The sequence below is a fragment of the Capra hircus genome, chromosome 16 (genome assembly GCF_001704415.2).
Source record: "Capra hircus breed San Clemente chromosome 16, ASM170441v1, whole genome shotgun sequence".
In the NCBI taxonomy this organism is placed as follows: domain Eukaryota; kingdom Metazoa; phylum Chordata; class Mammalia; order Artiodactyla; family Bovidae; genus Capra; species Capra hircus.
The window spans coordinates 63114816-63129226 of NC_030823.1; the positions used below are offsets into that span (position 1 = coordinate 63114816).

At 38.2% G+C, this 14411-nt stretch overlaps 1 protein-coding gene across 4 annotated transcripts in view; it reads right to left on the bottom strand.

The window, feature by feature from the left end:
- The window catches only part of NMNAT2 (nicotinamide nucleotide adenylyltransferase 2), a 220310-nt gene that overhangs the window by 202114 nt on the left and 3785 nt on the right, over positions 1-14411 (bottom strand). Inside the window, exon 3 of one of the 4 annotated variants that reach the window (XM_018060702.1) lies at positions 13400-13483. The exons of 1 other annotated variant lie outside the window; for it this stretch is intronic. In XM_018060702.1, the coding sequence (XP_017916191.1) occupies positions 13400-13422 (23 nt within the window). In that variant the 5' untranslated portion in view covers positions 13423-13483. Of the gene's footprint in view, positions 1-13399; positions 13484-14411 lie in introns of those variants that run through there. 2 more of the 4 variants (XM_005690959.3, XM_013970348.2) reach the window with 2 other exon arrangements.

A 14411-nucleotide genomic window follows, 5' to 3' on the forward strand; every position in this document is an offset into this window, starting at 1 on the left:
CCAGACTGGGTAGCTCATAAAGAGCAAACATTTATTGCTCACAGTTCTGGAGCCTGGAAATTTGAAGCTAGGGTGCTAACATGACTGCTTGAGGCCCCTCTTTCTGGTCACAGGCTTTTCACTGTATTCTCACGTTGAGGAAGGGGCTATATAAAGCTTTGTGGGATCTCTTACAAGAACACTAAATTCATCCAGGAAAGCTCCACCCCCTGACCTAATCACCTCTCATAGGGCCCCACCTACTAAGGCCATCAATTAGGATTTCAACACAGGAATTTTGGGAGGACACAAACATTCAGATCATAGCATATAGTAAATATCAACAGATACAACCCACATAAACAAAAACTCTGACATCTTCAATAATTTTTAACAGTGTAAATGAGTTCAAAGACCAAAAAATTTTAAGAACTGCTGGCATAAGGCATGAGATAGTGATCTAACTAAGCTCCTTTTTTTTCAGTACAGAAAGTCAGTAGCCCTTAAATTCACTAATGTTTCCTCTATCATATGCCAAGGTCCCAGACGCACTTGTGTCTACTTCAGCGTTCTCCTTCGTATTACAACACTGCTTCATCTACTTACTGTAGCTCTATGAGGAATCTTCCTATCTAGCAGAAAAAAATCACACTTCCTTGGGCTTCTAGAATTTTCTTGGCTCTTTTTAGACCTTTTCTCTTTATAATTATCTTTAGAATTAGTTCGTCAAATTCCACAAAAAGTTTTGTTACGACTTTGAAATTCCATTTAATTGTGGAGTATCATAATACTTAAGGTATTGATTTTTCTGTGAATTTAGTATGACATAAGTTTTATTAAAATCTTTCTTTTTTTGCCATTTGGCATTTTAGGTATTTTAGCCATAAAGATCTTGCACATTTTTGTAAGATTTATTCCTGAGCATCTAATTATTTCTATCACAATTGTAAATGGGATGTTTACCACAACCACTACCACTCCATCATTACATAGGTGTATGGATTTTCTATTAGGTATATAGAATTGATATTGATTTTTCACATTGATTGTGATTTAGCAAGGCTGCTAAACACTTAGGCTAAGTTTTTTTATTTTTTCCTTGAACAGCTTCTTGGAGATTCTACTTAAAAAAATGATACCCGCAAATATTTTGCTCTCTTCCTTGCTAATGAATGCACCTTTTTTTTTTTCTCCTCTTTAATATAAAGGAGTAGAACTGGTAGTATTATGTTTAATTACAGAGGTTATAGCAGGCGTGTCATGTTCTCGAATTTAATGGGAATACTTTTCTAGTCTCATAATTAAATATGATGTTTGTTATAGACTCGGTATAATATTTTTTGTTATGTAAGAGATTTTGTTTTTATAGTTCTTGACATTTTAATGCTTTTTTGTAGCCACTGAGATGAGCATATGGGCCTTTTCCTTAATCTAATAATAAACAGATTACAGATGCACTTAAAATTATTGTCGTTGTTTAGTCACTAAGTCACGTCCAAGTCTTTGCGACCCCATGGACTGCAGCCTGTCAGGCTCCTCCGTCTGTGAGATTTCCCAGGCAAGAATCCTGGAGTGGGTTGCCATATCCTTCTCCAGGAGATCTTCCCACCCAGGGATTGAACGTGCATCTCCTGCATTGCAGGCAGATTCTTCACCACTGAGCCACATCTACATTTGAGATAAACTTTATTTTTGCCTGATGTATTGCTTTGAATACACTTCTGGATTTGATTTTCTAATTACTTTTCATTACAATGTTAAAAAAATAAGATTCATCTATTATTTCCTTTGCTTGCAGAGTTCTTCTATTTTGGTGTTAACAGCTTAGTAGTAACTTCATGAAATAAGCTGGACTATCTTTACTTCTATTGTCTGGAACAGTTATAGAGTATGCAATTGTCTGTTCCATTAAATATGGTAAAACTTACCTATAAAACCATCTGGCATTGTTTATTTGGCAACGGATATAAGGATGGGTTGGGAGACTTTGGACTACTGATCTATTTTGTTGATTATTGATTTATTCAGATTTTCTATTTCTTCTTAAATTTATGCTCTTCTGGTAAATTGTGTTTTACCTCAGTTTTCAATTTATTCACATAAAGCTGCTTAGTATTGTATATTGTATAGCATAAACAATGATATTCTTAATCTCTACTAAATCTCTAATTATGTCCCCATTTGAATTTCTTATTCAAAGAATTCTATTATTTGAAAAAGTAATATTGTTTATTTATCCTATCTTCTCTTCAGTGTGGCTTGCTAGAAATGTATTTTATTGGTCTTCTCAAAGAATCAAGTTTGGATTCATTGATCAGTTGTATTTTGGGGAGGCTGACTCTATTCACTTCCCAGGTTCTTGAAATGGATGCTTAGCTCATTCATTTGAAATAATTTTTAATAGGTGCATTTAATGCCATAAATTTCCTTCAATTTACCTGCATTACTCAAGTATTTTTTAGACTTTTATTTTATTTTTCATTTTATAATATGATATTTTATTAACTTCATCTGTAAAAATATTATTATTAGAATATAATTGTTTTTCAATGTTATGTTAGTTTTTGCTGTACAACAAAATGAACCAACCATACGTATACATATATCCCTTCCCTCCTGAGCCTCGCTCCCACCCCCCAAGTCAGGTTAATTTAAAGCAGTTGTTCTCAAGGTGTTGCATTAGCCAAGTTTTACCATGTATTTTTCTTTGCTGTTGTTGTTGTGCTCAGTCACTCAGCTGCATCTGACTCTTTGTGACCTTACGGACTGTAGCCCATCGGGCTCAACTGTCCATGGGATTTTTCAGGCAAGAATACTGGAGTGGGTTGCCATTTCCTCCTCCAGGGGATCTTCCCAACCTAGGGACTGAACCCACATCTCCTCTGTCTCCTGCATTGCAGGCAGACTCTTTACCACTGAGCCACCAGAAAAGCCCATTTTCTTTGTTATTCTTCCCTAAATGGTGTGTAAATTTTATTTAAATCATGAGTTATTCAGGAATGTGTTTTTAAGTATTCAAACATATGAGAATTTCTAATTTAACTAAATTCTGATCAGAGAATGTGGTCTATACTATAGTAATTCATTAAAATATCTAGCCTGGTCAAATTTTTAAAATGTTTTTAAGAGCGTGAATTCTCTATTTGTTAGGTGGAGGGTTTTTATATACGTAGGTATATAATATATGGCCTCAGTTCAGTTCAGCTGCTCAGTCATGTCCGACTCTTTGTGACCCCCTGAATCGCAGCATGCCAGGCCTCCCTGTCCATCACCAACTCCTGGAGTTCACTCAGACTCACGTCCATCAAGTCAGTGATGCCATCCAGCCATCTCATCCTGGGTCGTCCCCTTCTCCTCCTGCCCCCAATCCCTCCCAGCATCAGAGTCTTTTCCAATGAGTCAACTCTTGGCATGAGGTGGCCAAAGAACTGGAGTTTCAGCTTTAGCATCATTCCTTCCAAAGAAATCCCAGGGTTGATCTTCAGAATGGACTGGTTGGATCTCCTTGCAGTCCAAGGGACTCTCAAGAGTCTTCTCCAACACCACAGTTCAAAAGCATCAATTCTTCGGTGCTCATTCTTCCTCACAGTCTAACTCTCACATCCATACATGACTACTGGAAAAACCATAGCCTTGACTAGATGGACCTTAGTTGGCAAAGTAATGTCTCTTCTTTTGAATATACTGTCTAGGTTGGTCATAACTTTTCTCCCAAGGAGTAAGCGTCTTTTAATTTCATGGCTGCAGTCACCATCTGCAATGATTTTGGAGCCCCCCCAAAATAAAATCTGACACTGTTTCCACTGTTTCCCCATCTATTTCCCATGAAGTGATGGGACCAGATGCCATGATCATCGTTTTCTGAATGTTGAGCTTTAGGCCAACTTTTTCACTCTCCACTTTTACTTTTATCAAGAGGCTTTTTAGTTCCTCTTCACTTTCTGCCATGAGGGTGGTGTCATCTGCATATTTGAGGTTATTGAGATTTCTCCCAGCAATCTTGATTCCAGCTTGTGCTTCTTCCAGTCCAGCGTTTCTCATGATGTACTCTGCATATAAGTTAAATAAGCAGGGTGACAATATACAGCTTTGACGTACTCCTTTTCCTATTTGGAACCAGTCTGTTGTTCCATGTCCAGTTCTAACTGTTGCTTCCTGACCTGCATACAGGTTTCTCAAGAGGCAGGTCAGGTGGTCTGGTATTCCCATCTCTTTCAGAATTTTCAGTTTATTGTGATCCACACAGTGAAAGGCTTTGGCATAGCCAATAAAGCAGGAATAGATGTTTTTCTGGAACTCTCTTGCTTTTTCCATGATCCAGTGGATGTTGGCAATTTGATCTCTGGTTCCTCTGCCTTTTCTAAAACCAGCTTGAACATCAGGAAGTTCACGGTTCACATATTGCTGAGGCCTGGCTTGGAGAATTTTGAGCAGGCCCCTATGATATCACTTATATGTGAAATCTTAAAAAATGATACAAATGAACTTATTTACGAAACAGAAATAGACTCACAGACACAGAAAACAAGCTTATGGTTACCAAAGGAGAAAGGGGAGGAGGAATAAATTAAGAGTTTGGGATTAACAGATACACACTACTATATATAAAATAGATATACAACAAGGTCCTTACTGTAGAGCATTCAAAATCTTGTAACAACCTATAATGGAAAAAAAAAAATCTGAAAAAAAAAATAAGACAATCATTTTGCTGTACTACTAAGTTGCATCAGTCGTATCCGACTCTGTGTGACCCCACAGACAGCAGCCCAGCAGGCTCCCCCGTCCCTGGGATTCTCCAGGCAAGAACACTGGAGTGGGTTGCCATTTCCTTCTCCAATGCATGAAAGTGGAAAGTGAAAAATGAAAGTTAAGTCGCTCAGTCACTCTTAGTGACCCCATGGACTGCTGCCCACCAGGCTCCTCCATCCATGGGATTTCCCAGGCAAGAGTACTGGAGTGGGTTGCCATTATACCTGAAACTAACACAACATTGTAAATCGACTATAATTTTTAAAATATTGTTTAAATCTCTGTTCCGTGAAAATGATCCATTTCCACTGGAAAAGAAGTCCATATTGGCAAGTAATCTTAAACTGACTTTACAATAAATACATTCAAACAAACAAAAAAAAAAATCTAAAACAAACCCAAAGCTTAAGAGACTAACACAGAAGATGTGAATTAAGTAAAGATGAATATGAAAAATAACTAAACAGAGAAACAAACATTTGATAAAAAAAATATTCAATGAGATAAACTCTAAACTCATCACAGAGAACGAATTTTTTTAGTTTTGTTAGAGCTTTAATTGACAAAATCGTAAGACTTTAAATGTGTACATTGTGATGATCTAATATACACACACATTGTAAAGGGATTACTCTCATCCAGTTAATTAAGAAAGAATTACTGAATTGGAAGATTAAGGAATTCATGCAGAATACAAACCTATTTTGAACTGTATTGCAGTAGTTTAAAACTGCAGCCACAAATTCTTTGATACGCCTTCTATTAAGAGGTGGGTCTAGCCCCTGCATTCCTCCCATCTGGGCAGGTTTATTGTATGCTTAGTGGCTCATTCGTTGTCTGACTCTTTGCAACCCCACGGACTGTAGCCTGCCAGGCTCCTCTGACCATGGGGATTCTCCAGGCAAAAATACTGGAGTGGGTTGCCATGCTCTCCTCCAGGGGATCTTCCCAACCCAGGGATCGAACCCACATCTCTTGCATCTCCTGCATTGCAGGCAGATTCTTTACCATCTGAATCACCTGGGAAGCCCAAGTAAGGTCGAAGGGATATTATATTTCTGAGCCTAGATAATGAAAGTCTTATTATATAGCTTTTGCCTCATTTTCTGGAACAGTCACTATTGGAGCTCTGAGTTGCCATTAAGTAGTATGATTACCATGAGGAAATCATACTACATTGTGAGGAAATTCAAACCTCACAGAGAAGTCGAGTGTAGGCATCCCACCTTATAGTTTCAGTAGAGTTCTGCCTTGCTCACTGTAGCCTAGATACATGAACCAAAAAAACCCAGCTATTCAGATGATCACCAGCTGGTCACGTCCTCTCATCTGACACCCTGAACATCATGAAGCAGAGTATAGCTATCCCTGAAGTACCTATCCAAATTCCTATCACACAGAATCTTGGAGATTAATAAGGTGGTTATTGTTTTATGCCACTGTGTTTTTGGAAAGGTTTGTTTCACAGCAACACACAGAATACATGAAGCATGCATCTAATCAGCAGTTTTAGGATGAGAATAAACAGTATGGTGGAAGTCATATTTGGAGAGACAATATACACTGAGAATTTTCTAAAGTTCTTGAAATAGAAGCAGATGGTAAAGAATCTGCCTATAATGCAGGAGACCTGGGTTCAATCTCTGGGCCGGGAAGATCCCCTGGGGAAGGGAATGACAACTTACTCCAGTATTCTTGCCTGAAGAATCCCACGGACAGAGGAACCTGACGAGCTATGGTCCATGGGTTTGCAAAGAGTTGGACACGGCTAAGCATGCACACACTTCAGTGTAGCCTCCAGGTAGATCTGGAAACCCCTTTGTCCAGAACTAGGTATCTCAGGCCTCCTGACCCTCAGGGATATCAGAGAAGATAGCAGATCTGTCTGTCAGGCAGGAAAGCAGACAGGGTGCCCTGATTTCTCTTCTTGCTTTCACCACTACAGACAAGCTGGGGCTTGCTTTGGTTCATTTTTTAAAAACTCTAGGTCAGGGTGGAAACCATTTGGAAGGTTTTCCCAAATACCAGTTTCACAGTGAGCCTGACTAAGGTGCCATACCCTATACAGGATGCTGTTGATCCCCACTACTCTGAGGAATTCAAACTCCCAGCCAACTTCTACTTGCTTCCAGACCTAGAAGACCATCAGGGCCCCAGCTCTAGGTTCACTAAACTAGTGGTGCTGCTTTTTACTTCTGATACCTACAGATGATTCTCTTGTGACTGAACCCAGAGACATTTTTTAATTTAAAGAAGAAAATGTTTTTGTGGCTGGAGTTCTTGGAGAAGATGCGGACATTCAAAGCATCACTCACAATACCATTTTGACTATTTTCCTCTGCCTTTCTGGATGTGAGGAATTCTGTGGTCTTGCTACCTTCTTTGGCTTTATTCAGTAATGGGGACTGAGGTTCCCTCTGTTCTCAAATGTCAAAAACCTATTCAGAATCTCTGTAAGTCTCCTCGGGATTCTGACTTGGGATGAAGGGAGGCAGAGTACAAAGTCCCTTTGTTTCTTGCTCTCCTCTGTGATTTTCTGTACATATCAATTCGAAGAACTTTTAATATATTCTGATGCTGAAAGCCTTGCCCTTAAATCATCAGTCTTTGTCTTGATTCTTCAGAATCTATGTGATTTTATTACCTGAAGTTTTAAAATCCTAGAGGGCAAGGGATAAAAGAAAATATTGGGGCTGGGGGGGAGAAACTCCATAATTTACCATCTCATTATTATTCCATCAGAGAAAAGATTTCCATCTCTGCCTTTGTGTCCTGAAAGTCTCTCTTCCCATTTCTTCAGAAGCCGCATTTCCTATCTCCTGAGCCTCTCTTTTACCTCTTATTTTTCTATTCTGGATCCTTCCTGCTGAAGGCTCTCACCTCTCTGTAAGACAAAACCTCTCCTAGCTCTCTGACTTTATAGACAAGCTTTTTGAAACCACTCAAGTATCTTCAGTAACATCTACATGTTGATGACTCCCAAATTTACAACTCTAGTCAGATTTCTTTCAAGTTCTCTGGATCACAAGATCTCTCAACTCCAGACCACTCCAGTTTAACATGTCCATAAAAATCCATTATCTTCATATCCACACATCACTCCAAACTATTTCTTCTCTTGTGATTTCTATTTTCATCTAGTTTCTCAAGCAGAAACCTGGAGTCTCCTGGATTTCTTCCTCTCCAGTGCTCACATCCAAGAAGTGACCAAGTCCTGTCATTATGTTTCCATTTATGGATTTATAGCCAAGTGTTTATTATGTATGACTAGAACCATAACGGTATAATGAATTAAAGATAAGGTTAAGGTACTAAAATTAAAAAAAAATTAAAGTGTCATTGGATTCGAAGTAAAAATTGTTTTGGTAAAGGAAACATGATTAGTATCACCCAATAGAACAGAAAGCTTAAAAGAATGAAAAACTTACAAGAGAGTGTCAGATTTAATTAGAACGTTCCAAGTGATCTTAAAACCACCTGAGGGGAAAAAGGATTTTCAGCAGAGTGTCTAGTAGTTTTAGCAACTGTTTGGACTGCACTACCCTGTACTTACACGGTGCTTTCACCATTACATGTGTAAGAGGTAAGAGAAGGGTAATACTCCACATTGTACCTGCAGGCTAAATTCAAATGATATATTTTGTTTTGGGGAATATCAACATTTAAAATGGCAATATAAAGTTTCTCATGGTCTGTACCAGCCTCAAAAAGGATCATTAAATGGAAAACATCTTGAACTTGTCAGACAGCAAGTATCAGAGATGTCCCATTCAGCAGATAGAGATCACTGGGTCTGAAAGTATATTTCAGAGGTTGCCAAGTTCCTTTCTTGTTTTTAATTTGGACTGGGGATCTAGTCATTTCTTAGAGTCTCACAGAAAGTAGATTCTAATAGGTAAGGGTCTAACAGCTATTACTACTACCAGGTAATATGGTTCTTTGCTCATCCATCTCTTCTTTTGCTTCCTCCAGACTTTATAATTTCCCTTTTCTCTTTCCGTGCTCTTGCTTCTTTCTCAATTCAGTTTTCTTCCCTATCTTTCTTTCTCACTAGGAAAAAAAAGAGCAAAGTAAATGTTGAGTTTCCTGACTGGTCACATTCCAGAGAAATGAGGAAATGCAAGTTGTTATACAACTGGGAGGGGTCAGGTGTGACCTAAAGTTGAGGGATGAGAAGAGAATTCTAAAGAGAAGAGAAGGCAAAAATGTTCAGTAAAGGTTTAATGTTAGACTTTTGTTATATAAAATGATCCTTTGTGAATCCCATCTAGGGCATTTCATCCTTCTCAGGCTGTGATGGTTCCCAGTAGATCCAGAATTGCCAAAGGTCAGCAATGATGTATTCAAAGATGATCACCTGTGTCAACTTTTGTACAAAAGTATCAGTACCTGATATTGTGTTACAGTGAGCCTTAGGACATGTCTTTGGGAATGGCCTCTAATAAGGTTTTTTTTTTTTAATTCCCTGTATGCAAAAAGCTATTACATTTATTTTTAATCTATCTCCTATTCAGTTTCCACATTACTCTTAGGCTTCCGTAACTTGGCAGAGTCCAGACATTCTTTAAAAACAATGACAAACAATGAAACTCCTAGCAACAATAACCACCACAACAATAAAATCTACTTTACTTTTTGGTTGGTGGGAGATCAATAAAAGCCTCCCATAAATAATTTGCCTCACAGAAATAACTGCTCTTAGTATTGTGTTTTTGGCCATTTTCCGTGCAAGTCTACGTCACAGTTAGACTTTACACCTACTATAGTATATAACTTATGTAAGCCATATTAACCTAACTGTAACTGTGATATAGAATTACAAAGGTTGCATCCTGCAGCCACATTTTAGCCTAGAATACTTTTAGCTGTGGTTTGCCATCACTCTTCTGGTAGCTGAATTGTAAATATTCCTTTTCCTTCTGGAAAATAGAATTTGAAAAAGTTAACTCTGCAAAACCTCATTCTGAAAGACTTTGAAGCTGACTGGAACACTTAAGGACCATCTGACTGCATGTCTGTCTGCACCTGATCTCAAGATGGAATGGTTCCAAAGACCTTGAAAAGTTTTATCACTCTCTACTACAACTGCCCCATAATTCTCTAAGCTTTAAACCCTTGAGAGCAAGACTGTATTGTTCACATTTGCACCCCAGTGACTAGCATATGACCCAACACAGAGAAAATTCTCAATATGCTTTTGAGGATTGAGTGAATGAAAAAAATGAATAAATAATTAAACACTAAAATTCTAGAGGATCCATAACTCATTAAGCTTTCTCCTTAATATTAAATACACGCAGATTAAGGCTCTGAGAAGTAAAAGATTGGTTGAGATTTGTCTTTAAAGAGCGAGAAAGATAGGAATGGATCATCAGTTGAACACGCCCTGTGGACTCTAATGTCTTTACCTAAAACTCCTATCGCACTATAATGCTACAATTTAGCTGTCCAACAAATACTAACAGAAAATAGGACTTCAACTTCGCTTTCTACAAGCTGATTACCTTCTGTAACATCTAGGCCACTGCTGCCTACATTTTGGAAATGTTGGTATTCTAAGAGTTGGCATGCCTGATAAGTTTACCACAGGGTTATTTTTCAGGAAGAACTAAACCCTTGAACATCTTCTTGGACAAAGGGTCGGATCACTTTGGATACCATAAAGGAAAGGTCACAGCCACTGGCTGAGAGAGAGCAAGACAATGGGTGAGTGAGCCAGAGAGCCTTCCAGAAATGTCAGTTTGAAAGAGGGCAGGGAAAGCACAAACAGGTGGCTTTGCTCCTTCTAAGCCTCCTTATCCTCTTCAGTTTTGGCAGATCTTGGACCTCATCTCATTCAAATATAAAACTCCTAATGAACTGAGACATCCTCTGTAGGTACATGAAAGCTGTTTTCTCTCTTGGCAGTTTATACTTGGTCACGTGATACAGCTGGTCAGAGTTTTAAGGCAGCATGCTGTGTACCTCTCTCTCTCCAAATGCAATTTTACAACATTATTTTTTTTTAAATCCACGTTATTTAGAATGTGAAGTTGAGTATGTGTAACAAGAGCAGCACCGCCTGCTGAGCGCCCACCAAGTGCCTGACGTTGCTAGGTGCATCATCTAGCTGCTGGTCGCTAGCTGTTTAGTCACTGAGTTGTTTCCAACTCTTCTGTGACCCTGTGGATTATGGCCCACAAGGCTTCTCTGTCCATGGGATTTTTGTGGCAAAAATACCAGAGTGGGTTGCCATTTCCTTCTCCAGGGATCTCCTTGACCCAGGGATCAAAGCCGCATCTCCTGCATTGTAGGCAGATTCTTTACCACTGAGCCACCATGAACTCAGATAACATGCCTGTCTCTAGAAATATAACTTAAATATAAATATCTCATTTACTTTGAAGTGGCATATGACCCTCTCCTTAGGAAACATACATTAAATTTATTTAGCCCTATCCTATTACAGGAGAAAACAACAACAATAATAATGCCAGGATTTATAAACATCTTTCCAGTGAGCAATACAAAGACCACTGAGTTTTCTGTTCTATGCTCTGACTCAATTTTCTTTCTGATTTTTTACATCTAAATTTTCTATCCTGTTTCCAACCTAGCTGATTGCCTGTCTTCTCTCTTGCCATCTTCCCCAGAAGTGTGCTTTTCTTTTGCCACATGATAAGAGGATTAACTGGTTCCCCTATCCCTAAAGTAGAAAATATAAAAGTTAAATAAAAGTAATTTGGACACCAAAGACCTTTTTCCTACATTGAAGTATGAGACTTTGCTGTTAGATAATTGATGAGTTATCCATAAATCTTATCAGTGTGCTCTTTACTGGCTGCCTAAGTAAATTACATTTAATAATTTCAATTTCTCAGACAGGCTGAAGGCCCAGAAAATTTCTTCTCTTATTGCTTAGTAATGCTTCTCATATTGCTTAGACTTCAATATTCCACAGAAAGGTGGTCAGGAATTTTAAGCATTTATAGGAAAAGTCAGGGTCCAAATTTCACAATCTTCCCAAGATCGATTGATTCTACAAACATTTATGAGCATCCTTGTATCAGGCAACCTGCTGAGGGAGTGATAAACAGCAGCAAGCAAAAAACAGGTAGTGTCTGCACTTACAGAGTTTATAGCCAACTGGAGGCAACAGACATTGAATAAAGAATTACAAATATGACAAACGCCATGAAGAAGACGGGCAGGGTCCTATGGGAGTATGTAGTAGGTGTAGCTAACCTAGCTTGATGGGGTGTGGGGCAGGGAAGACTTTTCCAAAGATGTTCCAGTTTAGGCTTGAAGCATAAGAAGGGAGAAAAGTTATATAAATAAGGAAACAGCTGGTGTAAAGGCTCTGAGTAGAAAAGAATACCACTTATTTAAGGACCTAAAGGAAGGTCACTGTGGTTAAAGTGCTGACTTTAGGAAATGTTAGAGAAAAGGCAGGCAAGGACCAGATCATGTAGGTCATCCTAAGGACTGGGGACTTTATTCTAAGAGCAATGGAAAGCCAATGGAAAATCCAAGCCAAGAATTTAAAATAAAAACTTTAAAGATTAACATGGCTAAAATATAGACTATAAGTATATATTAATTCACTAACTTCTTCTGGGACATGCTCTCATATCTTGTAATCCAATGATATTAAGAATTTTTATAAATACAAGACAAACTATCTCGGTTTATAACGTGTTGTAAATTTTTCTGTGAACAGAAAACATCCTAGGATAGTTAAGCAAAGCAGAATAGTACTTGGGTACCTATCCATAGTAAGCCTTGAAATAACAAATGCATATCGTGAGCTGCTTTGCTTTTCATCTATATCAGATTTTAACTTCAACTGAAAATGGAAGTGGTAAAATAATAGAGGCAGGGAAAAGAGGACTGTGTGCATGTGTGTATGAGCATGTATGCACACGTGTGGTTTCCTATGCTTCTGAAGAAGAGGAGATTACGACAGTATCAGTTTCACATTCTCCATGCTCAAAAATAGTTGACTATGCTCCAGATATAAGGAAAGAGGTGACTATAAAATAGTGAAAAAAATTGTCTTCCTTTTATTTGGGTGTTTTAAGAAAAAAAAAAAGGCAGCTTCTGGGTAATACAACATATTTCGACATGAAATACATTGATTTTAGACTAGGGACCCCATGCTGGTTTCCATAGTACTGTTCTTGGAGTAGTAAAGAAATCCATGAACACAAAGGCCTTTGGACAACATAAAGTATAAGAGGCCAAGGTTTTAATTTTCTTTTTTGATACTCTTCAGTCTTCCCTATGGGCATTTCTTCCTGTCTTCTCCAGATGGTCTACATCCATGAAAACAGCAGATAGGATTTTGAGGTGTAGTTCTTTAGCAGAAGTGTTTTCTTACTGGGAGTTAAGAGGAACTCTTGCAGATTAATAGGGTTTCCTCTAGAAATTATTAGGAGAGTGAAGGAGGAGAGAGCAAGCTCTGACTACTGCTGCCATCTCACTGTCTCCCAAACCAGAAGTTTCTCCTCTTAAATCTTGAACTGCAATGCTTCCTGACTGTTCTGGAGGCTCAGTGACTCCTTCTTGGAAATGAATGAATAAATTTACAGTGTTTGAGAAATAAATGAACTGTTTGTTTGAGAAAGGCTGCAAGTGAGTTCAATCAACTTGTATCCGACTCACTATTTGAAGAGAATGAATTACTCACTTGATTGAATCACTTAGTTCCATGTCTGAGGTGTGGTACTGAAGAGAACAGGGGCCAGCTTCCTATACATTGTGTCCTTGAGTACTGCAATTGACAAATCATTTTCATCAAAATAGAAACACATTTATGAAGTATCTATTGTACACAAGATTTGTAAACAATCAGACTATGTAGGTTAATCATCAAAATAAATTAGTACTTGTTAAGGGTTCATGGAATAGGTGAGATGTGTATTATTAGGAGGAGGCTTGCTATATATTAATTATCAGGTTACCAAAGCTCTGAGTAAATTCAATAGGAATGTTAAGACTAGCTTCTTAATCGAATCGCCAGTCTATGTCCGATGCAAGATACAGCATGCTTGGGGCTGGTACACGGGGATGAACAAGAGAGATGTTATGGGGTGGGAGGTGGGAGGGGGGTTCATGTTTGGGAATGCATGTACACCTGTGGTGGATTCATGTCAATGTATGGCAAAACCAATACAGAATTGTAAAGTAAAATAAAGTAAAAAGAAAAAGAAAAAAAAAAAAGAGTAGCTTCTTAGCAAGTACTTGGTGTCTGGTTGAAAACTGGCCACTCTACTTGGGCAGAAGTATGGTTATATTAAGCTGTTTTTAATGATAAAAGGTTTGTTTGTTTGTTTTTTTAAGTTTCAACCCTCTGGAATGTGACTCACAATGTCCTGATACTGTATTCTTTTCTGTAATCAGAGTCGAGGACAAAGAAATCTATCTTCTAGCACTGAATGAGAATAAATTTGGGTATGTGGCCAGATTTATGAGTATTACAGACAAAGACTGGATAACCTATTTTTTTTTTTAATAATTTTATGCTGCAGTAGTTCTATATTAGTAGTTTTAGCTTGATAAAAGAGCAACAGGTCAAAAACATTAATCAAATGCCAGTGCTGTACGTCAGGCACTCATATATTCATGAGAGTAAAAAGTGAAAGTCACTCAGTTGTGTTCAACTCTTTGTGATCCCACGAACTCTGCAGTCTATGGGATTC